The sequence below is a fragment of the Tympanuchus pallidicinctus genome, unplaced genomic scaffold (assembly GCF_026119805.1).
Source record: "Tympanuchus pallidicinctus isolate F22 unplaced genomic scaffold, pur_lepc_1.0 scaffold6, whole genome shotgun sequence".
NCBI lineage: Eukaryota > Metazoa > Chordata > Aves > Galliformes > Phasianidae > Tympanuchus > Tympanuchus pallidicinctus.
This window is the reverse complement of record NW_026294780.1, coordinates 1,967,249-1,990,421: the sequence shown is the minus strand read 5'-3', so window position 1 is coordinate 1,990,421 and position 23,173 is coordinate 1,967,249. Positions and strand designations below refer to the sequence as shown.

The window sequence follows — 23,173 nt, the reverse complement described above, 5'->3', positions numbered from 1 at the left end:
TGAGGTCTTTAACAAAACAGTCTGTTTTTAAAATGTTAGCTGATCAATTTTTGCTAAGGTTATTTAGTCCGGGATTTTCAAGTTGGACCATCTTCTAGCACTGTTCAGCTTGACTTGAAGCATTCTCAAGAAACTATAAAGATACCTACACATCAGATACGTTGGATTGACTGGGTTGATTCCCATTTATTGAGATACAGCGTTCAGTCAGATCATTCTACATTTATGTCCTGATTTAGTCAAATCCTGAGTATGGGACAAAAGAAGGAAATAGTTCAGGGTTGTTTTTTACAGCAACCAAAAATGTTATCCATCTGATAGGTATCTGTAGTTAATGATTCATTTTGGTAATTGCTCATCGACTCCACCAGCATGCTCCTGTTAGCACGTGCATGTGTATCTTATACATTGTTGTTATATTGTTACTGAGAGGTGGCAGGATTGAGGAGGAGGCTTGGTTGGTTTCCCTGAGAATTTCCATGGCTTTTCAGCACTCAGTGTATATGCCTGGAGCTAGCAAAGCTGAAAGGAAGCTGGGAGATACACTTTTCCATTCAGGAAGAAAATACCAATGTCATTTTTTAAGATGTATCTTTCCACTTTTGTAGTGGGCTTCCTTGTTCTGCTGAGTGACTATAACCAATGATGGAAACATGTGAGCCACAGAGCTGAACCAGCTGATGGATGACTGTGAGCCTCTGGAAGAGCTTGAACCCTATTCTAAACAAGGTTCTTGAAAACAAAGCAATTCCTTTTTTCTTTTTAGTTGGAAGCACTTTTGTTCCACCTCCACCCCAGTTTAGATATATGAAAGCTCCTGCACTTAATTACCTCGGGCACTTGCATACCTTAAATACCCAAAGCAGGTACAGTAGGGAATGTTTGTGTTAGCCCTCTGTGTTTGATTCGCTTTTCCCGAATACCACGGAGTATCCTCAGCATAAATCTGTTGATTATACTTCCTTTACAGTTCAAGGTAAGTGCACAGTATGAGAAGCCTGGCTATCAAACCTGGAACGTCACAGCCTGCCAAGGATGAGGAACATGGCGGTAGCCATCCTGTCTTCATTGTGTTGGAAGGGCTCTGGCGCTTGGATATTGTGGCATTGTGTCGTGGGGATTGGGAAGCTTTAGGTTTGAAGATACTTTAAAGTTTTTTATTATGAACATTTTGTTATCTAGAATGAAAACTGTAATTAAATCAGTAGTCGTGTTTTTACTGCATCTCTTGCTTTGTGATGTTTGCTTGTAGATGAGGTTGTTTCAGTGGTATGTTATCCCTGAATAATTCTGTGGGGCCTCATTTCTGAATTGGCCCTATTTTGGGCGTACTATTACATGAAGTACAGACAGATTCTGAGTAGCTCAGTGGACTTCTTTCTATTGATAATAATCTAACACCTTTGCAGGTTCTTTCCACTGTGTTCTCCTGGGGCTTGAAGCTTGTTTTCTTTTCCTCCTTTCTGAACAGTAAGCTGAAATCTTTCCAAAATAAGGTGATAAGCATGTTTTGCATGAAGATCCACCCACACTGAATGCAAACTAGCCTCAGTGTTGAATGTAGCCACCTTTTCCAAAACCCATTTTCTGTGGCACTGCATAATGCTTGATTAATTTTCTGGAAAGGCTATGAAAGCACGTATGGAATCACTTAATTTTGTCTCCACATTTGCAACCATAGTGTATCTAAATTCATCTGTGCTGTGACTCCTTGTTTCCTTGTACTTTATTTCTGTAAGGTGACAGGATTACCAAAGCATTCATTCCTTGTGAGCCAGGGTAACAGTAAACAAATTTTGCTACTTGCTTTGGGTTTGTAAACGTGTCAGATTAGTGGTGTGCTCCTGTTTGTTTCCACCAGCACACCCACTTCTGATGTGCATGTTAAACTCAGCGTGTACTTTACAAACTGGCAAGGTAGTGCATGTCATTTGTCTGCAACATTTTGTGCCATGCCCATGATTTTTATGTGTACCTAAGTGCAGCTATTATACTGTGTAATAATATGGTTTATGTATGTGAAGATGAATAGGGAGGCATGATTTTTTTTTTTGGCACAGGTTAACTAGAAGAAAATTATGCTGTGCATAGGTTATCAAGACAAGGAAGAATGCTGATTTAAACACAGTGTTTCATACTTAAGGCCTGAAGACTTCATTTGGTAAATATTTCCATTAAAATTAGGGGAACCATTTACAGGCCAGTTCTGCTTACATTGAGCACTCTAGGGAAAACCAGCTGACTCCAGGGATGCCACATAACCAAATCTGAATAGCAGTGGCCAGGCTTGGGCCTTGGTCTTTCTGGCCTTAAAACATTTTATTTAACAACACTATCCTTAGTCTGACGTTAAAATGAGAGTCAATAAATACTGTCTTTATAAAATAGGATTGACTCAGAATTTGTCAGACAACTTGAAGTTTTCTGAACCAGCTGCACTTAGTTAAGAGCAATATGAGGAGATGTCACTTGAAACAATATTCATCTCTTAATTCATGTTAAATCAAAAATGTATATGTTGAAATTGAATTTAAAAATTTTACACCACATGAGAGAGAATTTGGAAGTAAATTGAGAAAAAGCCATCTCTCTTAGAAGGGCAGCACTGTTTTGTTACTGACGCATAAAAATCCATATGAATTACGATTTTTAAAAATCCTATCCCATCAGGCAGCTTAGTGAAAACGTCCAGGTTTGGTTTTTTTTAGAACTGTTCACATAAGTGCTAAAACATCACAGATCCAAGGACTAAACAGAATCATTTTGAATGTAATTTGATCATACAGGTGTGAAAAATAAAACTTTCAATTTGTTGTCTTTTTGTAAAACGTCTTGGTTTGTTTCTTTGTTTATTTTTTGAATTTAATTAAAATAGTAACACAGTGTTTAATTCTCCTTTTCTTTTTGTCTTGAATTCATGATGTCTCTAACCTGTTACTTGTTTGGTCTTCTCTTGTCTCAAATATAATTTTCATATATACTGATGTTAACCACCTACATACTTGCATTCAAAACTGGTACGGTAAGCTTAGTAACTTGCTTATATTGAAAATTGTAGTTAACCTTACTTTACAAATACGCTGGGAAAGATGAGTCTTTCACCGTCTCCTCAAAGGACAGCTTGAGCAGTGCTCATCTAAAGGATGGACCCATCAAAATGCAGAGCCCAGAGCTGTCAGTAGCACAAGCCTTTAGTAGTTCTCTGAAGCTTTTTACTTTTCTAAGCAGCTTCTTTTCTAATCTCTTAGTGTCTCCTCAGCCTCTTTAGCAGAGAGCAAACCTGACTCCTTTCAGGGCTCCAGAGGTACTTTATTTTTTTCTTTCTTTCTCAATCTCTCTCTATCTGGCGAAGACAAATGAACTACATATCTTGTGGCAGAGCACAAGCCTGGAGCAGCTAATGCCTGTTTCCTGACTACACAGAGAGTACACAATTGGAATAAAATAAAAAATATTACTGTGCAGAATAAGGCCATTTTGGCCACTGTTTGTCGTTTATGCTGACGTTTAGGTTCCGCAAACATTTCGTTTGCACTTTTACCTCATTTTTCTCCAGTTATGCATATCTAAAAATTCAACCTCAAAAGTTCATAATTAAATTTCAGTGTTCAGATTTTATTTAAAGTGACATCAAAATATTAATTTTGCATGTACAGAAGAAACACATTTTCTGCATTTCGTTGGTGACTCTGGAAGAGAAGTGGAATTACATTTTAGAACAGAAATGGAAGAAAAACATTTGCAAGTTTGGCTGTGCCACATACATTTGTGCTTCAGCTTTGCTATGCATTTAGCTCTGCCATGTATACTGCAGTGCCTCAGGTTAACTCAAGGTTGTGTCGCACCCTGTGATGCTACGTACCCTAATTTAGCATGACATTATGCTTTGACTCATCATGTTAGATTAAGTACACAGAGAATGTTTTTGAGCCGTATACTTACTCTGAATTGCAGGAGTTAATATTAAATGTTTGCTGTGATCTCGGTATTCAAGCTTTTAGGCTTCCTAGATCGTCTGTGGCCTCACAGAAATAAAACAGCAGCATGCTAATGATGTTTTCCTCTCCCTAGGCAAGCTGATATCGGGGCCCTAAGAGAAAACCCACGGGAAAAAAGGGATCAGCTGGGCCAGAATATAGGCCACAAGTGGAAGGCATCTGTCAGACCTTTGCATGCGAGAGAGCCGACGGTTTTGTCTCACGAGAGCCGTGGGAGATCTGGGACGTTGCCTAGTGATTACAGATACTCTCAGGAAAACGTGAATGAGAAGAGCAAGGACTGCAGTTTGCCTCATCTTGCGTGTTCTGAGCCACAGTCCTTGAACGAGAACCACTCCTATCTGTCCCAGGGCACCAGAGAGGAAAGTCACAGAACAGAGCCAGCACTGCTCAACAAGAAACGTGGACCTGCTCCTCAGAGGCCTCCACCACCTAAAAGAGATAAATACAGGCGACCAGATCATTCTGCACCATCGCTTGGTGCCTCTTCTGAATCCTTGCTGGCAGCACCCAGCCACCCCTTTCCGTCCTCTTCCCCCAGCTCTGCTGAAGTGTTTACAAGTCACTCATCTCTCTGTCAGAGTCCCGTAGTTTTCAATGGAAAACTAAAGAGTGATAATCCACAGGAACTTCTGCAGGCATCATCCACAGAGAATGTTTGTCAGCACTTAGAAGAAAAAACGCACCTTAAGTCCGAATCTGTGTTAACTTCCAGCAAGTATCGGTACCTTCAGAAACCTGACATGGAGACATCAAGGTCCCCTTCTCCTCAGTTTGCACCACAGAAGCTTACTGATAAACCTCCTGTGTCTGTACAGGATGACAACCCAGCCAGGTACTAGCCTTAATTCTTTAATAATTTTAATACCCTTTTGCCCACTTAGGCATTATTAATGGTTGACTGTTCTATTTCTTCAGTAAAAGCACATCCTTGGGTTCATTAAGCATAGAAATTTCCAGTATATCCTAAAAAGACCTAAAACTTCTGTGAAATTCCACTAAAATCCATCAGCTGGTCTGGTGTTTCTTTTAGTTGACTGATGCTTAATAATGAGGGATGCTGCTCAGAATTAAAGCTGGTAGATAGTAGAGAACAGAAGGTTAGATTCTAATGGATTTTCCTATGCCTGGGTAGAATCAGAGTGTTTGCTGACCGTTGTCATTTCCTCTACCTCAGGCTCCGTGTGAATACAAATCAGTTTAGGGACAAAGCAGATATGGGAAGGGGAACTGTAATCCTTTGTGAGAACATCTGGTAAGGTGTACTGTGAGATTATGACTATTTTCATGTTCCTTTTACAACGAAATTTGGCATTTCAGGTAGTCTGTTGAGGGGACTGCAGTGCTATTCATAGTGAAGTGAGCTGAAGGTTCTGCAAGAGAATGTCAATCTAGATAAACTCAGGATTAGACAAGCCAGCTGAAATTAATTGATTTCTGTGATTGTCGTATGTTGCTCATATCATAAAAGGTTATTCTCCTGCCACATAACAAACTTGTCCAGAAGCTCAAGAATGTTAGTTTTCATTATTCTTTCAACACTATAATTCATGGTTAAAGAATGAAAATAAAAATCCACACTATCTGAATGCTGAGATGGTTTCTCTGTGCTAAAGCAGTTGAACTGCTTTTCTTTACTGTAGTGCAGGTGATTAAATAGACTCAATCATCCTGTTTTCTGATGCCTTATGACATGGAAAGCATAAACCATTTTTTCTCTCTGTGGATGTTAAGCATGCCTTGACAGTTTCCCTCTTTAAAAAGGAGGTAGGAATGAAATTTCTCCCTGCAGTATTTTTTAAGACAGAGAAAGAATACAGTATCCTAAGCAAAGTGCAGGGTGTTATGTGGTCTCTAGCACCTGTCTGCTAAGGGAGGTGACAGTAGCGACTTCTGTAAGGTACTGTTTTGGGAATAGATACAAAAGACGCACAAAAAAAAAAAAGCTGATTGTATGTGGCCTTCCTTTTCACTGAGCTTTAATGCTGAAATGCACACTGATGTATGCTAAATTACACGCCCGTATCTGAATGATGTTTTGAAAGTGCTTAACTTAAAGTGCTTAAGTATATTTTTCATTGACATTTTAAGATCTTAAAATCTGTGCTCAGCTGCTAATTACATTACTTAATAAAAACAGGTGTTAATGTCAGAAATATATACAATCTTATGCTATCCTGAGAGAAAAGTCCTTACAGTCCCAAAAGAGATGCAGATCATTTTAGGTAAAGAATTGCCATCAACTTATCTGATTTCTCCCAATTGCTCCTCCCACGCTTATGCACAGATTTTATAATTCCTACAAGTTCAAAATATGTTCCTCTTGGAGTCTTGTTGGATCTGAAAGGTGTAGGCTTTATTTAAAAAAATAAAATTAAATTAAAAGGCAGGGGATGACTTAACATGGTTCAGCTAAGAACATTTTCACCAGATTGCATGAAGAGAGCAATTATACTTACAGGGAGGTCAGACTGAAAAGCAGAGACGTGAGCAAGCTCTTGAAAATAACAGTCATCCTGAATGCAAAAGCCCTTGTCTGATGGCAGTGGAGGAGCCAGGGCAGAAGGGTGTGCAAAGGAGGACTGCACATTTAAGGAAGTGTTCTTTTGGCTGTGTCAGAACATTAATAGTAAATGGTATCCTGTGCCTGCACTGCTATCACTGCTGTACTGCACTGTCTTGTACAAGCTTGCTTGGAAACCTGTGAGAATTGTTTAGTGTTCAACACGGGATAGAAAATGTGCCCCAAATGTGTGCAAAACCATGCATCCAAAGCACTTGAGGAAAACAAATGTCTACTGGGAGGCTATTTGAAAGCAAATACACTTTTAAAATATAAGATGCTTCCACTGGAAAAGAGAAAGTCAGATAGATTTTTCTGTTCTTTGCAAAAGAAAAATACAGCATGGAAAAGTATAAGTTTATATTTAAGAAAAGTGGCACACCCATGTTTAGAGGAAACAAGCTGTAGTATGTCTTGGTCACTTACATGGAAGGCAGCAAGCAAGCAAGCCAGATGAAACTAGATATTTTAGCTAGTAGGCAATGTTCCTTTACTTGCTGTAGGGCTTCCAAACCCACATTATGAGAATAATTTTAAACTTTCTGCAAACTCAAAACCACCAAACTAGACTTTAGTTTCTTATATGGTTTACATACAGTACAAATGTTTTAGTAATGTTATTTAACATGTTACTGTCCAGTTTAAAATATTAGCCACCTCTTTAAGTAGCTTTCTTTCTTGAATGTCCAAGGTGGCCCTTTGTACTACACGGTACGTGATTTTGGCTGTAAGCTTCCTTTAAAAGGAATATGCAGAATTGTGTATGTTATCCTTTAGTGCGGCTGATTTTAATCGTTTAGGTAAAAAATTAGGATGCAGCTGTAGGATCTCATTACTAAATTTCTGTATCTCTTAGGAAATTATACAAATTTTTAATCACGTAATTATGTTTTGAACAATTTCTGAGTTTTTAGTGTGCGACTGTTGCAGCTCAGGAAAGGCATAGCGTGCAGGATGCTTCCTTTTGATCTGCTGTCTTTTCCATTGGAAGAGCTAGAAATTGATGTGAGAGCAGCAGAAACTACCCAGACAGCTAAATAGCCTGTCAGGCCAAAAGCTGAAGCAGCTGTTAAGTCTGCAAGAAGCCAATGAGTTTGAGCTCGAGGCATGTTGCCTTCTGAATGTGTGGCAGCGAAGGATTGTTCAGCAGCACCATTTGAAAACTAGGGCCTGAGGCTGGACCCTTGTGCTCACAAAAATGAACAGAAGTCCTGTTCAGTGAGTATCGTGCCAAGCTGATATTAGAATTACTCACAAATGAACTAATGCTATTAAGAATGTGTAGGCAAAAAAGGAAAACACGCAATTTTAGGGTTTGAGATGCGGTACAAGGAATGTTCTGTTACTTAGATCTTTCCTTTGCCTATTTTTATATTCGGGCTTCCCCTGATTTGTAGATAAGAACTAAGATATAAGGTTCTTGAGTTTCTCATTAATTTTCCTCATTTTCTAGAATTGAAAGAGTTATAGACAACAATACTACAGTGAAAATGGTTCCCATCAAGATAGTTCATTCAGAGAGCAGTGCAGAAAAGGAGAGCCGGCAAAGTCTTGTGAGTACAATGGAACCACCTGCTTTACCCAGCGGCTTGGAAAAGGACCAAATTAAAACACTCAGCACTTCTGAGCAATCCTATTCACGATTCTGTGCTTACACCAGGCAAGGTGTAGAGCCAGAGCCAGAAACCAAAACCAAACCAACCGACCCTCAACCAGCTGAAGAACCTGGGAATAACTTGAAGGATGGCAGTGCTACTGTGCCAGCAGTCAGCTATGTAAAGGCCAAAGAGAAGACCTTGGAAGACTGGAAATCAGAGGAACTAGCTAGAGAGATTGTGGGAAGAGATAAATCTCTAGCAGACATTCTGGATCCTAATGTGAAAATAAAAACAGCGATGGATCTGATGGTTGGAATATTCCCGAAAGATGAACACCTCTTAGAAGAAGCTCAGCAGCGCAGGAAGCTCCTTCCAAAAGTTCCTTCTCCAAAAATTTCAGAAGAGAAGTGAGTATCACTTTCTGTAGGCCAGTAGTTCCTTGCAAGCTGCTGTCCATGGTGCATCAGTTTTCCGGGAGGGATGAAGAACTCCCTGTTTAACCTTGCAATTTTTATAAGAGTTTTCCACTAGAATAGCAATCAAGAATGAATATAATTAATTTCAGAAAAAGAAGTGACAAGCTGACACTTGGCTGAAAACTATTCGTGTGACAATTTAAATAATAATTTATTTCTTCCCTGTCATAGTAGTTAGATATTTTACCAAGATTATCCAGTTTGGTAACTTGATAGAAAGAAGATCAATATTTTAGTAATTATTATGTGATGAAAACTTACAAAGACAACTAAAAGATGTAAAATTCCATAGGAAGATGTTTATGTTCTCTGGGTCTTCTGTTTTTCTGAACTGAGTTATCAAATTAAGTTGTAGCTTAGTTGAAAAGTTCATGTGTAGTTGCGCAACCAAAAAGCTTCAACCATAGTATCTATCCTACAGTTGGCAGCCTGAAGAGATACCTGACTGAAGTCTTTGCATGGTTTATTAAAATAGAGCTTTACATTTCATGACATCATATTGGCAGGAAGAGTCAATCTGCCTGGGGGTAGGATGGCCCTACAGGGTGCCTAGAGACAGTCTGGATAGCTGGGCTGAGGCTGATGGGATGAAGTTCAACAAGACCAATTGCTGGGTCCTGCACTTTGGCCACAACAACCCCAGGTAATGCTATGGGCTTGGGGCAGAGTGGCTGAAAGACTGTGTAGAGGAAATGGACCTGGGAGTTGACGCACAGCTGCACATGAGCCAACAGTGTGCCCAGATGGCCAAGAAGGCCAATGGCATCCTGGCTTGAATCAAAATAGCGCTGCCAGCTGAGCAGGGAAGTGATCATCTCTTTGTACTCAGTCACGGTGAGGCTGCACCTTAAGTACCGTGTTCAGTTTTGGGGCCCTCAATACAAGAAAGACATTGAGGCTTTGGAGCGTGTCCAGAGAAGGGCAATGAAGCTGTGTGAGGGGTCTGTAGTACAACTCTTATGGGCTGAGGGAAGTGGAGTTATCTAGTCTGTAGAGGAGGAGGCTCAGAGGAGACCTTTACCACTCTCTACAGCTACCTGAAGGGAGTTTGTGGCAAGGTGGTGGTTGACCTTCTCCCATGTAATTAGTGATAGGACGAGAGAGAATGGCCTCAAGTTGCACCAGGTGAGATTCAGGTTGGATGTTAGGAAATACTTCTCTGAAAGAGTGGTCAGGGCTGCCTGGGGTGGAGTCACAAACCATGGAGGTGTTCAAGAAATGTTGTGCTGAGAGACATGGTTTGAGGGAACTGTTGGTGATATGTGGACAGTTGGATTGGATGATCTTAGAGGTCTTTTCTAACCTTGGTGATTCTATGTTTCTATGAATTCCATTTGAAATGTCTTAGTTCCATTTCCTTCATCATAATGGTGAAAGCTCTTCTTTGTGACTTCAGTTTTCTTTTTTAGTGGGTGTGTGCTGACTTCATACAAATTTTATTCACAGTGTTTGTTTATCCTGGTTCCATACGTAATTGCTTTCTGATTGAGCCCTCTGCTTGTTGGTGAAATGATGGCTTGAGAATATTGTCCTTTCTTTTCAGTGATCAAGATGTCAAGGCACTAAATGAGGGTTTTGACTTTTTACCAGGAAAGAAGAGCAGAATGCACCATCTGCCATCTCCCTGACAACCAATTCTACTTACTACAGCACATCTGCACCAAAGGCTGAACTGCTGATTAAAATGAAGGACATGCAAGAGCAGCAGCAACAGCAACAGAGCGAAGATGATTCTGAAGATGAGCTGGATCATGATTTGTCAGAAAAGAAGGTAAAAGACGTTTCTGAATGGTTAACGTGATGCTCTTAAAGTACATGCATTTCATTGAGCAGGAATTTGATAGCTGAAGAACTCTAAATAAAAGATCTTGCACTTGTTCAAGGCCACTTGAAAAATCAGTCTGTTTTTAGAGGAAACTGGAAGGATGGTGGAAGTGGAGAGGGAGGAGAGTAAGTGTCCAACTGAATTTAGGAATTTCACGTTAGGTGCTTTATGCAGCTTGAGACACATTTTTGAAGGGCCCAAGGGGAGACCTTTAGAGGGTTTTATTCTCAATTACTGTTTCTCATTTGGGATATTAGTTGTTTCTCTCACTTGCTGTGCAGAAAAAAAACATTAATGCTTATGTATCCCACTGTAATTAGTGGTGATTTTAGTTGCTCTACATTTTCAAAATTTAGGTCAGGGATTTCATTATGTTATGAGAGGGAAGGTGTCTCCCTTCTCCTCCCCTCCCTTCCTTTTTTTCTCATTTGTTTTTATGAGCAGCAGATCACTTTGCTCTGCGTTTCTCCTACCTCACAAAACAGAAGTAGTAGTGGTGGGAGAGAGCTAATCGTGTTGCTGGATGCCATGGAAGTTACTCATCACAAGGGAGGGAGTCTTCTCGACTCTTGTTCATCCCCACCCTCACTCCCATCCTTGGGTGTTTCTGCTCTAAGGTCAACACAGTATGCTAAGTGTGAAAATAACAATATACTGGCATTCCAGTGGTTTCAGATTGTGCTGTTCTATGTCAAAATTATCACCCTCCTCTCATTTGTAATTTGGCACAAAATATTTTAATGTAGTTCTCAGTACAGATAAGCTGGAGGAAATGGTTGGTTTGTTCAATTAAAGAGATGTATTTTAACTCTGTTTGCCTAAGCCAGTAATGCAGTGGCAATCCATTTTTTTCGCTCAAGTTAACCTCGTGTCTAATAATCAACTTCCAATTTTGTGATCCAGTCCCAAAGAAGTATCTTTGAATTAAACAGTAGGAATATATTTAGTTGCTAAGACTGAGACATTCCCTAGGAGACTGCCATCCCTGCCTCAGTAGCATCCAACTCCTGCATCAAATTTGGGGAGTTTTCTGTGTTTTTTTTGCTTCAGTGTTTTCTGTGCCCACTCTTGTCTTTCCCTCCCTTTCTCTGCCCCCACCACATCACACAGCTCAGTACAGCGTGTTCTGCCAGGGCATGACATGGCTGCTGCTGGAGAGCTGCCCTTGCCCTCTTGCCAGAGACCCTGCATCCGACAGCTGTACTACTTAGACAAATTAAGGATTTCACTGCATTTGGAATAATTCATTTTTATCTGCTGCTGCATGTGATGGTCATGTTTATCTTTTAGTTTCCTTCTCATTGAATATGTAATGGAGGTGAGCTGAAGGTAAAATTAAGCCTTTCTTGAGTGCCAAACAAACAGGACATTAAACATTTGTAAGCAAAACCGCTCTTGATTTGTGTCTGTAAACAAGCAGAGTGTATTGCCCTTTATATTTTCCTCCCCCTACTCCTCAGTTTCAGTATACACCACTAGCCATATGAGAAGGGGAATACTTCATGAAGAGCTTTTAGCAGAGCTCTCCTATCTACTCAGTCTTTACATACTGTCAAATGTTGCTGTTTACTTCTCTCCCTGCTCCTCTGCATGCAGTAGGATGTGAGCACTCAGTTCAGTGGGCTTTCAGCTTGGATCTTGTCAGAAAACATATATAACTTGTGGTAAGTGGGTCAGGGCATCTTTATTAAACAGCCAGGATATGCAACTTGGCCCAACTCATCAGCAGGCTAACAAAGGATCGTTAAGGACCCGAATGCTTCGATAGCACACTTCGTTGACTTCGGTTATGTTAGGGGAGATGCACAGCCAGAACTTCTTTCTTGATTTCCTAATTTCAGTCTTATCAGTATCTTAATTTCAGTCAGCTGTAGAATGACTCCCTGCTCTGCAAACCTGAAATGTTTAGAGTTCTTTTCCTATTTTTTTTCTTTTATGAGCTGTAGTGATGGTATGACTTTGAAAAACATGCGGGAATTCCTTACACCAAAATGAAAGAACATGTATTTGGGGTGATCCCTATCACGAATGGTGCTTGTGTCTCTTGCTGAATATGAAGTATGTTTACCACAATTATAAAATCTCGAGCAGACATTGAAGACATAGCAAGACAGTTTTTAGTACTTAAAAAAATCTACATGTGGCTGAGTAGGAAGGGTCCTGTGTGCCTATAGGAAAACATCAGTACCTCCTAGAGAGTCTCGTCATTAATAGAAGAAAAACTAATTTCTTTTTTAGGCCTGAGATTTATGCAAAATGAAGCAGTGAGCTAAAAGGCGAATAATTTAGGGAAACATGCTGATCTGCACCTGAGTGAACCACCTGAGAAGCACTCTGCTCTGCTACTTTCTGTGTTGCTAGTCAGATCAGCAGCAGTTACTGGGAAAAGATAGGTTTTCTTGTTTTCTTGTTCAGAACTCACAGGAGTAAATTATTCATCTGCCAGTTTTCGGATGTAGATTGGAAATCTTTTGGCTCATGGAGTATTGAGCATCATGCAGGTTTTCTGCCGGTTAGCCAAAGCATGTGGTGAGCTCACAGTCGCAGCATGCAAAGACTGCTTTACCTGGACAGGCAGCGTTCAGTGGTCATAAACCAAATCTTAAAAGATACAAGGTCTTGAAGAGGGGTTAAATATCTTCTCACCTGCAAAAGTGTTCCGTAAGAGCCTTGTTTCAGCTACTGGCAGACATGTAATTAGGATGCTTCTATGAAGATATTTTTTTCTAACTACTATTTTTTAAGAAAGGAACCTGGTAGGATTCCTGATCTGGACTGTCAGTCCTGATTGGTAAATATTGTGCACATTTACAATCTTTTTTTCATTAGTGTAAGTCATAGAAAAGCTACAGAAATGAAAAATTTGAGATAATAACATCGAGTAGAATAGTATTCTGTTGTTCCGTATGATAAAACAGCAGCAGTGTATGTGCATGTCAGCTGGGGGAAATAAGAGCCTGGCACTGTGACCTACATAATCTAAATCAAACTGTGCATTTGCACTAAAAGGGGAGAGGGAAAAAAATCAAATCCTGCAGATTAATCAGTCAGTAAAGCAGGCATCTGTAGAACTGCTTACTACCTTAATCTTTGGACACCCAGACTAACAGATAACCCAAAACCAGATTAACCTGGCCTAGTATATTAAATCAAAAGGGAGAATACCAACCCAGATAATCCATGTGTTTGAATTTCTACCTTCAAGAAAGTGTTTGATTATTTGGAGCATGATTGCCTTTGGTTAAGATGGCAGACTTCTCTTTGTTCCCAGAATGGCAATGACTGTTTCATGACGTCTGAAAGCAATAGCTGCTACCAGTATATTTCTCTGTAATCATTAAGGCTTGCAATCAGATTTTTATTTAGAGGGGTTTCCTAAAGAAAGTAATGAGTAATTTTTTATTTTTTTATTTTTTTTTTAATAAAAATTAAAAAAAAGGAGTAATCTGTTCAATTTTCACTTATAAATGGCAATAATAGGTGTATGTTTAAAGAATGATATGGGGGAATTTTCATACCTGAGATTAGCTGAATACCAAACATGCATATAAGTTTAAGTTAATGGGGTATTTTTGGAGTGTGATTCATGTCACGTTAGGGTAGACAACTGACTGTAAGGAGTTCCACCCCTCATGTATATCTAAAAGCTGATGAGGATATCTGAGACAAGGCCCTCCCCACCCAGATGCATGGAGGCAGCACAGGTGGAGCACAGGTCATTAAGGGAGGATGTTGGGATTCTTGGTCTGGCTCTACCGGTGACCCACCTACAACGATTGTTCCAAGCTAAGGCTTGCACATTCCAGGCAATGGGACATTATACTGGAGAAACTGACAAAACTGTAAATTAGATAGTATTTTTGGCTGGCGTAGGACAACATTAGTCAAAAATTGTGTGGTCCTCTGCGAGAGCCACTCTGCACAGGGCAGCTTTGTATGCTGTAGAACTAGATTTTGTTTCCTGTTCTGTGCCATAGGGATTACGGTTTACCTACAGAAATGCTGTATGGCATTGATAACTCGCAAGATTTTCTGAGTGAAAGGGCTGCTGTTTGGAAGGGAATGTTAACATTCTACAGAAAGGAATAAAAAGCTTAGTAGTGCCCTAGTTTTAACTGTCATGGTGAAAATACAGGATTGTTTTTCTGGTGCTGTTCTTGAAGTGTAGCTCTTCAGAAAGGTACTCTAGGCACGATATTGAGAAGAAGGATGTGCTGTACTTCATGCTGCTCCATAGTAGGCTTTGAAGACGTTCAAAGGAGCAGCAGTTATGCTGACTTAAGAAAACATCTTTCATCTTTTTTTTCCAGAAAGGTGAGTTGTTTTAACACAGGTCTCAAGCTGAGCATTATAGATGTGCATTCTGAACCTTTGAATCCAGTGACACTATAGGTAACTTAGACATGTATTTATGTATAATGCACTCGTTGTCCAAGCCACATGGGAGTTTCAGTGTATTAAAAAAGTCACATAGCAGTGCTAAATTTCTGACATGACTTTCAGAATTAGAAGCGGGGAAAAAGTGAGTTGTGCTAATAAATTCTCATTCCCTTTATCTTCCACAGCAAGAACTTATTGACAGCATTAGCAGGAAACTGCAAGTGCTGAGGGAAGCTCGGGAGACACTCTTGGAAGACATCCAAGCAAACAATATTCTGGGGGAGGAGGTGGAGGCCATTGTGAAAGAGGTCTGCAAACCAAATGAGTTTGACAAATTCAAGATGTTTATCGGAGACCTGGACAAAGTAGTCAACCTCCTGCTGTCACTCTCAGGTCGTCTGGCCCGGGTGGAAAATGCTCTTAATAACCTGGATGAAAACACCTCTCCTGAAGAGCGGGTAAGAAAGTACAATAGTAACATAGCCACATTTAGTGAATCTGCTAAGGTTTTTTCCTTGTATTCATCTGAAACATAAAGGGATAATGAAAGGATAGATCTCATAAGGCCATTACCCTTAGATTTCTTAAAACTTATCTCTATATTTTGCTTCTGCTTGGAATACTGAAACTACAAAAAGCTATTATAAAACTGGTGGCTTGGCAGACAAGTGGTATTTTGGGTGGCAACATAACTGGAAAAGAAGCTCCTTAGAAAAATATTAGCAAAAGAAGAAAGCTACTAATGAGAGCATAACTAATGAGATAAAAATACTGTTCCCTTTGACAGTGCAAAAGATGGGAAAAGGAGTAAGTGTGACTTTGTGTTGAAATACAGAAAGCTTTCAGATTTCTTTACGCTCCACAAGGATTGTGATTTAAAAAAAAATTGTGAGACAAAGAAGTTTCCTGTGTGCTCCAGCTTCCTCTACAATGCCTAGCAAGAAAGAACAAGTATTAAAAGTAGAAAAGGGGGATAAGGAGGCACTGCAAAAAGAATTTTTCAGTACAAAACATATTTTACCCAACCAAAATAGCCTGGTAATCAAGGAGTCCAAGCAGATGTGAAAATTTCAGTAGCAGTCACGGTATTCTTACCTGTTGGACCCTACCTGTGAGCATGGTGGACCACGTAATTTAGTTTCAGATCCCAGCAGGCCTTAGCTGGGAGGCCGATATCTAGGGATACAGATATGCACTGAAGAAGAGATTTAGATGTGGGAAAATCACAGGTCAAAATGACTATAGGAGGGATTATGTGTCAAGTGAGTTTAGCCTCTACAGTTAAATGAATGTGAAGTGGGATTTGTGGCTTGTAGCTGAGAGTTGAAGTCCCAGCAGCGTTGTATCAGTGTTTCTGTCCATGTGCTGTGCATTCATGTTGTTTCCTCAGCATACTTCGTTGTCTCATCAGTAAGTGCTGCGAGTACTTGGAAGCTGTGTTTTTGCTGTTTGGCTCCAGATGCTGCCAAGCATACTTGCTTAATGTCTGTCCAGACAGACCCCTTTCTGATAGATGCAAAGGGAAGGTATTTGGCAGCTTATTAGAGGGCAGATCAAAGCTTCTGAAACTTAGAGAAATTTAATCCTCTTTTAGACAGATTTTTTCTAAATGTGGTTGCAGTTGCCTAATGGGTTCAAAGATGGGAGTGTAAGCTGGGGAAAGAGATACCAGATAATATAAGTGCATAGGAAGCACAACTTGAGAGCTGATAAAAATAACTTACTTAGCTAGATATGGAAAAAAAAAGAAGGTAAGCAGGTGGTGTGGTATAGGTGGTCAGAAGTTGTGTTTTCTGCTATCAAATGTAGACTGACAAAAATCCAAATCCCTGATATATTCCAATCCCTGTTTGCCTTCTCATGCACTTACACCATAGTTTTGCCATAGTAACATCAGATACGTGTCCAAAGTGTCAGTAAGAGATGCTTCTCAGATTATGCCCCCAGGTACTTGTGACTATAAATATAATTTGTGCAGAGGTACATATGTATATCTTTGAATTTAGGCTGGCATGCGTGGCTTCTTTTGATTATCATTTGTTATTTTGTAGCTCACATGATTATATTTGGTGTATTACTTATGCATCACGTGAATAAAATACAGGGGAGATTACTTCCATCCTGGGATCATATCCCTAGTGATCACTGGTTTTTGGGTTTTGTTTTAGCTGATACTGTCTATTAAACATTTCTCTAGGAAACTCATGTTCCAGGAACCAGCCAACAGTTCAGTGGGCTTGTAAATAAGCAGTACCAGCAAGCAAATGATTGCTGTTGAATTAATATTCTTTCCACTAGATGGTCTGTTGTAGGTCTCTTTTGCTATGAGAAACAGTATCAGGTGTTTCAACTTTTGCTTCTGGAAGTGATTTAATCTGAAATAGCTACCAGCCCCCTTCATTCTATACAACTAGACCAGTGTCTTCCCATTACTTTCCTTATCAACCAAGGTCAGAGCATAGTGAGAACCCTGAAGCACTGAATGAGCGGTTCACGGATTTGATCAGCTGTGTAGGCTCACGAGACTTGTTATTGCTAGGCTAAGGACAGGTGACAAGGGTAGCAGTTTAGGAAATGGATGTTGGGAAGTCACAGAGGTGGAAGAAGTCCCTTTTCATATGGCTGTGGTTCAAAACAGCAGTAACTGAGAAAGGCTCTCAATAGGAAGAGCCAAAAATAGTTCCATCAGAGCAGCTTTAGATAATCCTTTGTATGGATGGAGCCTCAAATCAATGCTAACTTTAAAAAAAAAAAAAAAAAAAGCTTTCTGCACTCTGCTTTGCTCTAATCAGTTGAGGTCCATCAGATGGTGCAGCCTCTAACCCATCTGACAGTGTGGTATGTCCAAGCAGTTATGCCTGTAGGCCTGATGAACCATTTAACCATTACTCAAAGAGTCTGCTCAGGAATGGCATCTTGAGCCTACCACTGTTTCACTTTACCCTTCAAAACAAGCTTTCTGGTGTCAGTCATCTTAGACAGTGGTGAAATCAAATTTGAGACATGTCTCCGTTTGCCTTGTGCCTTTCTACATCCCCTTATTTGAGTCATGTGACAGGCATGGTAAGAAGAAATGGTACAATTTAAATCTCAGGATTTTTTAAAAGAACCAAACATCCCACCACAGAACTAGGCACGTTGCTGTGCAGCTGGGCTAGCAGCTGGTTGATATATGACCTCTTGTGTTCATCAAATCCTGATTCTCCTGCTGCTTCTGCATGTGTACATAAATAGCAGAGGTATTCTGCTCCCAAGTCTGGGCTTGGCTGCTAGTGAATTTTGGAGAGGAGTCTTTCCATCTCTTTGCAGCAGATAGCTCTGCTTGCAAATTACTTGAAATGGTTTGGTTTTTGTTTTTATTTTCCCTGGCATGCACTCAAAGGCAGACTGAACTGGCTGATGGTGTATAATTTCTGTCCATATTTTTCAGTGGCTATCTTGAACCTTGAGCTAATCTAATCTGCATATTTTCAGTGTACTAATAGCTGAAGTCTTAGAGTTTCACCTTCTAAGCACTGAGTGGTCTGTACAAGAAGAGACATCACTGGACATGTGTGCAGCTGACACACATCTGTTACAGCTCACTGTTGTGCATCCCTCTTTGTCTCATTCTTCTGCCTTGAAAGGACAATTTCTGTAGTGTACAAAAGCAATTTCTGTAAATCCTTTAGGCTGTGTTCTTTAGTGTGTGAAGTCCAAGTGAAAAAAAAATTGTTAAATTTGCTTGAACAGCTTCACAAAAGCAGATCATACTTTATTATTATAAAACATAGATCTCAAAGAAAATGTTGAAGCAAAGCTAAAAATTACAGCACTGTACTTCTTAGCGGCACTTTCTGACTAGGTTGAGAAGTCTGTACTGGAATTCCTGACATCTAGTAGGCCAGTTGCACTCATCAGTGCTGGAAAAATACAACCATTTCTAGGCAGGCATCTGAACAAGGTTAGATTAACAATGCTCTTATTTCACTCCATGTACTGCTGAAGGAGTAGCAGAGCTGAGTGATTCAGGCATGGCTGCCTACTAGGAGGAGACAGGAAGAGACCAGTCAGATGAGCCTCACCTTTCTTATACATACATGTGTGTGGTTCTCTATTCAACCTCTTTTTTTCCTAGTTTGTACCTTTTGTGGGTTAGTTCTCAAATTGTAGGAGCTTCTACTTGGCCAGAATAAACCTTAGGGCAAAACAGACATCTGTGGCACAGCAATCCTCTTCTGTTGTAGTTGAGAGGCACTGATTATAAGTGAGGGCATGAAGCAGAAAGTGTGCAGCCCTTTTGAGAAGATGATGCTTTTTAACAACAGCAAACCTTTGTTTGCTTTTGTCATTTTTCCCCAGCTCTCACTGTTGATCATTTCTCAAGACCACACATTTTCACATCTCGCAGGAGAGTTGTGCAGACTGAAGCAGAACTGCCAAGTTGTGCAAGAATAGATCGCTTCATTAATTAGAATGCTTCTGTGTTCCCTAACCACAGTTATTACAGTGTACAAGTTCAGTGCTGTGTATAGAAGATGTAAGATGTAGATGAGTTAAATCTCATTTTGGAGAGCTTAGACAACTATTTCAAACTACTAAGTAGTAAAGTAGTCTTTAAAGTTTGTGCTGCTGAGGCCAATTAAAAGTCCTGGTGCATCTTTCACTGACTGAGTCTTATCCCTGTCTATTAATATGTTTTATTAGAATAAACTTTAAGGAGCAATCTTATTCCACCTCTCCATGATTTTAGAAAAATCTTTGTCTTTGCAATTAAAACAGACGACTTAGGCACTGAAATTGTCTTGAGCTGGTGAACCCACTGCATTTTTAACTGTTTTTCTTCTCTCCTAAGCGGACGTTGGTAGAGAAGCAGAAGCTGCTGACCCAGCAACATGAAGATGCAAAAGAGCTGAAGGAGAACCTGGATCGCCGAGAGCGCATTGTCTTTGACATTTTGGCAAACTACTTGAGTGAGGAGAACTTAGCAGACTATGAGCACTTTGTAAAAATGAAGTCGGCCCTCATCATTGAGCAGCGAGAGCTTGAGGACAAGATCAAGCTGGGGGAAGAGCAGCTCAAATGTCTGACCGACAGCCTCCAACCTGAACGGCTCAAATGAGAGGACAGAGTTTGACCCAGGATGTCAAATATGGGGAAGAAGGAAGGGATGGGGGCGTTTCCAAGTGTACACATGAATATCTTGGCTTTTCTGAGTGTCAGATAGAGAAACAAGTGCATAAGAGAAAAATAGCTTTCACAACAGCAATAATCTTTCATGTTTGGGACGATGTATTTAATTTTTTAGAATACATTTTTATTGCTGGACTCCATAGCCACTTGTCATTGCTTAAGTTACAGAAAGCTCCACAGAGACGGATAGACTCTTCACCTTTCTACTCAGTAAGCTGAAAGTCTGTAGCAGTTGTGCATGCCAGCATTTTTTAGAATAGAATGTATGCTTCCTGTATGTTCAGATTCTGTACAGATTGCTGGGAAACCCAACAGCAATTTCTGAATGCACACAAGTACAGAAGCTCTCTCTATAGTGGCTTTTTAGTATTATTTTTTTAAGACACATTAAACAGGGGAAATGTGCATCTCATAGCTAATATATTCAGATTACTGAAATGTAGTGTCACTCTGATCCTGTGGCATCAGACACTTTTTTTATAATATTGTATGTAGGATTGCACTTCCCCCTCACAGAAGTAACTCTGAAATCAGTCTCGGTTGAACAGTTCTTAAACCAGCTTGCAAATCACCTAACAGCTACCTTGTGGAAGATTTTTATTAAAAATAATTAATTTCCAAGGTGTAATTTTACACCTTCTCACTGTATACACATTACCTTCTTTACTAAATTAGACTTGATCTAAGAAACAGGCTGGAAATGCTGTGCTGATTTTTTTTCCAAAACATTTCTCGTCTAAATTATTTAGAAAGCTCAGTTGTTCTTTCTTGTTCTTTCTCAGCTGTGCTTTTAATGCATGTTCTTCTCTTCCTTCTCTCCAAACTGCTACATTTTATGAAAATAAGTGTAGGCTAAAGATACTGCTTCTATTTTGTTCTGATTACTGAACATTGTGATTTTTTTTTATAGACAGTTAAATTATACTGAAGTTGACCTATGTGATGCTGTTCTTTCTTTCTACTTTCTCAGACTACCAAATGCAATATAAACAACGTCTGCCATGTAAATACTGTGCATTACCTGGAGCAACTCTGCTTTGTAACTGTGAACATAAGTGGGTTCTGTTTGTTTGTTTGTTTCATTACACGGTGATAAATGAGAGGATGCAATTTTGCAGTATTGGATTACTGGTTATGTTTTAGTAATACTGCCACTGACTGTAAGGTATGATCTCCAGTAGCTCTAAGAAGAGCTGCTAACTTGTATTTTAGCACAGTAGTAGGTTATGTTGACTCGCTCAGATACCTACAGAGAAATTCTGTAGTGTCTGAATGTCATGGTTTAAAGATGAAGTTCAGTAGGCACAGGAGAGTCTTGGATGACTTTTGCATATTCCTTTTCACTGTAAGGAAACCATTTATCTCTCCTTAAGTTGAATAGATTGCTCAACAGGAACCCACTTTGAGGCCAATGTGGATGCCAGTCTGTAGTGAAACAGGTCGGAGATACAAGTAGTTGGATGTTGAAAAGATTCTTTTAACTACTGGTGCAATGGCAGCATTCACAGAAGGTTCCTGTTCTCACCTGAATAATCTCATCCACAGAGAGAGATCCGGAGAGGTTCTCTCTGGGAGTTGGTGCAAAACTCTTCTGGAAGCAATTTCTTTGCAGACAGGTGCAGACATGAAAAGGACCGTTACCCCGTTGTAGTGCACTGCGTTGTGTACCTGGACCAATCCTGTAATGAAATTGTTGTGTCTGAGTTGAGGTCACATGGAGCTGCCATGTTAAAGGACCTGCAGCTGACCTTCGTTTCTTTCTCCTAGTTCTGCAATTTACTCTTTGGCATCTCACAATTACTTGCTGCTATGTTACTTGGACAAGTGATCCCTTTTGTCCTTACTTATCCCTCAGCCATAACAATCCCAAAACTAAACAATTCCCAAATAAATTATGCTTGTCTTTAGCTTGGAGAAGTGTGCGTTGTTTTATCTGTGGCATTTTGAAGATTTTACATATTGTGGTTACTCTGAAATGTGTATGTGAAATGTGAATAATAATATAATTACAATGTGTTTGTATACAGTACTTTGATTTAGCTCTTTCTGATAAAGGTAGCAATATTGTGAATGCTATATATATTTTCCTTTTCACAGGACGATTGTGTAGACACCATTTTCTCCTTTCCTTTTATAAACCTGTTGAGAGTCTCTCACCCCAGGAGCCTGAAGATGGTTGCCTCCCAATGTTGTATGTAAATCTGTAAATAACTCCACCGTTGCTTTTTTGAAAAAATCTGGTGCTAATGTTTTGCCTTTGGCATCCTGGAGATGGCTGTTTTTTCACCTTACGTTGTTCTCAATTTTAGGATCTCTTTGTATAGTGAGACTTCCACTATGTTCCTCCAATTGTTTGGATCCTGCAGCCCAGAGTGAGAATGTACAGTTTTCCTGCTTAACACTTCACACTTACCTACTGAAAAATGGCATTGCTTGACTTTGAGAAAATAAACTGTATATTTCAATGTACGGACATACCCTGTGTGTGCAGTTTTAACTGTGAAAACCTGCTGTTCTGCTGCGTGATGCTGTCCATTTCATAGTGCATTTCTGCAGTGCTTATGGCTTTTAAAGGCCAGTTTGCTTTCTCTTCACAGGCTGTTCAACGTGTAGATTAATTGGTCATTCTCAAGTCCCCAGTACACGTACCAGAAATTCAGGGCATTCAGATTTTTCTGCTTAGGTGATTACAGCTTCAGTTACACCTTCATCCAGCGTTTAGAATGATGCTTTGTGTGGAAATGTTTGGAGTTGGTTATTCTCAAATCTTTTGCGAGATGACTGTGAATTCTCCATCTGTAATGGGCTTCCTTGGCAACTTTTAATTTCATCTTCTGTGTACCGGGACCAAACCTGTCATGAAATTGTTGTGTCTGAGTTGAGGTCACGTGGAGCCACCATGTTAAAGGACCTGCAGCTGACAGGGAAACAAAAAGAAGTGTATGCATATTTTTGTAGCACAGATGACCACAGATAACACATTGTGGCTTGATAAATCATCATGGATGTGAACTGTCCATCAAGATCTTCATTGTAGGAACTATGTGGGAAAAGGAAGCTAAGGAAGGTAAAATATGAGGGTATTTGTGGGGTTTTTCTAAATCTCCAGTGGTGCTTTTACACATCATTCTTCTCTCCCTGTGCAAGTACACGTACACCCC

The 23,173-nt window shown here is 39.9% G+C and overlaps 1 protein-coding gene across 3 annotated transcripts in view; it reads left to right on the top strand.

Annotated features, from left to right (window-relative positions):
• SHROOM2 (shroom family member 2) overlaps positions 1 to 22,485 on the top strand; it is a 122,667-nt gene extending 100,182 nt beyond the window's left edge. For all 3 annotated transcript variants that reach the window (XM_052705658.1, XM_052705657.1, XM_052705659.1), the window contains 5 exons: positions 4,072 to 4,833; positions 8,015 to 8,566; positions 10,226 to 10,406; positions 15,026 to 15,298; positions 19,675 to 22,485. In XM_052705658.1, coding sequence (XP_052561618.1) covers positions 4,072 to 4,833; positions 8,015 to 8,566; positions 10,226 to 10,406; positions 15,026 to 15,298; positions 19,675 to 19,941 — 2,035 coding nt within the window. In that variant the 3' untranslated portion in view covers positions 19,942 to 22,485. The remainder of the gene's footprint in view (positions 1 to 4,071; positions 4,834 to 8,014; positions 8,567 to 10,225; positions 10,407 to 15,025; positions 15,299 to 19,674) is intronic.
• The last annotated feature ends 688 nt before the right edge of the window (positions 22,486 to 23,173 follow it).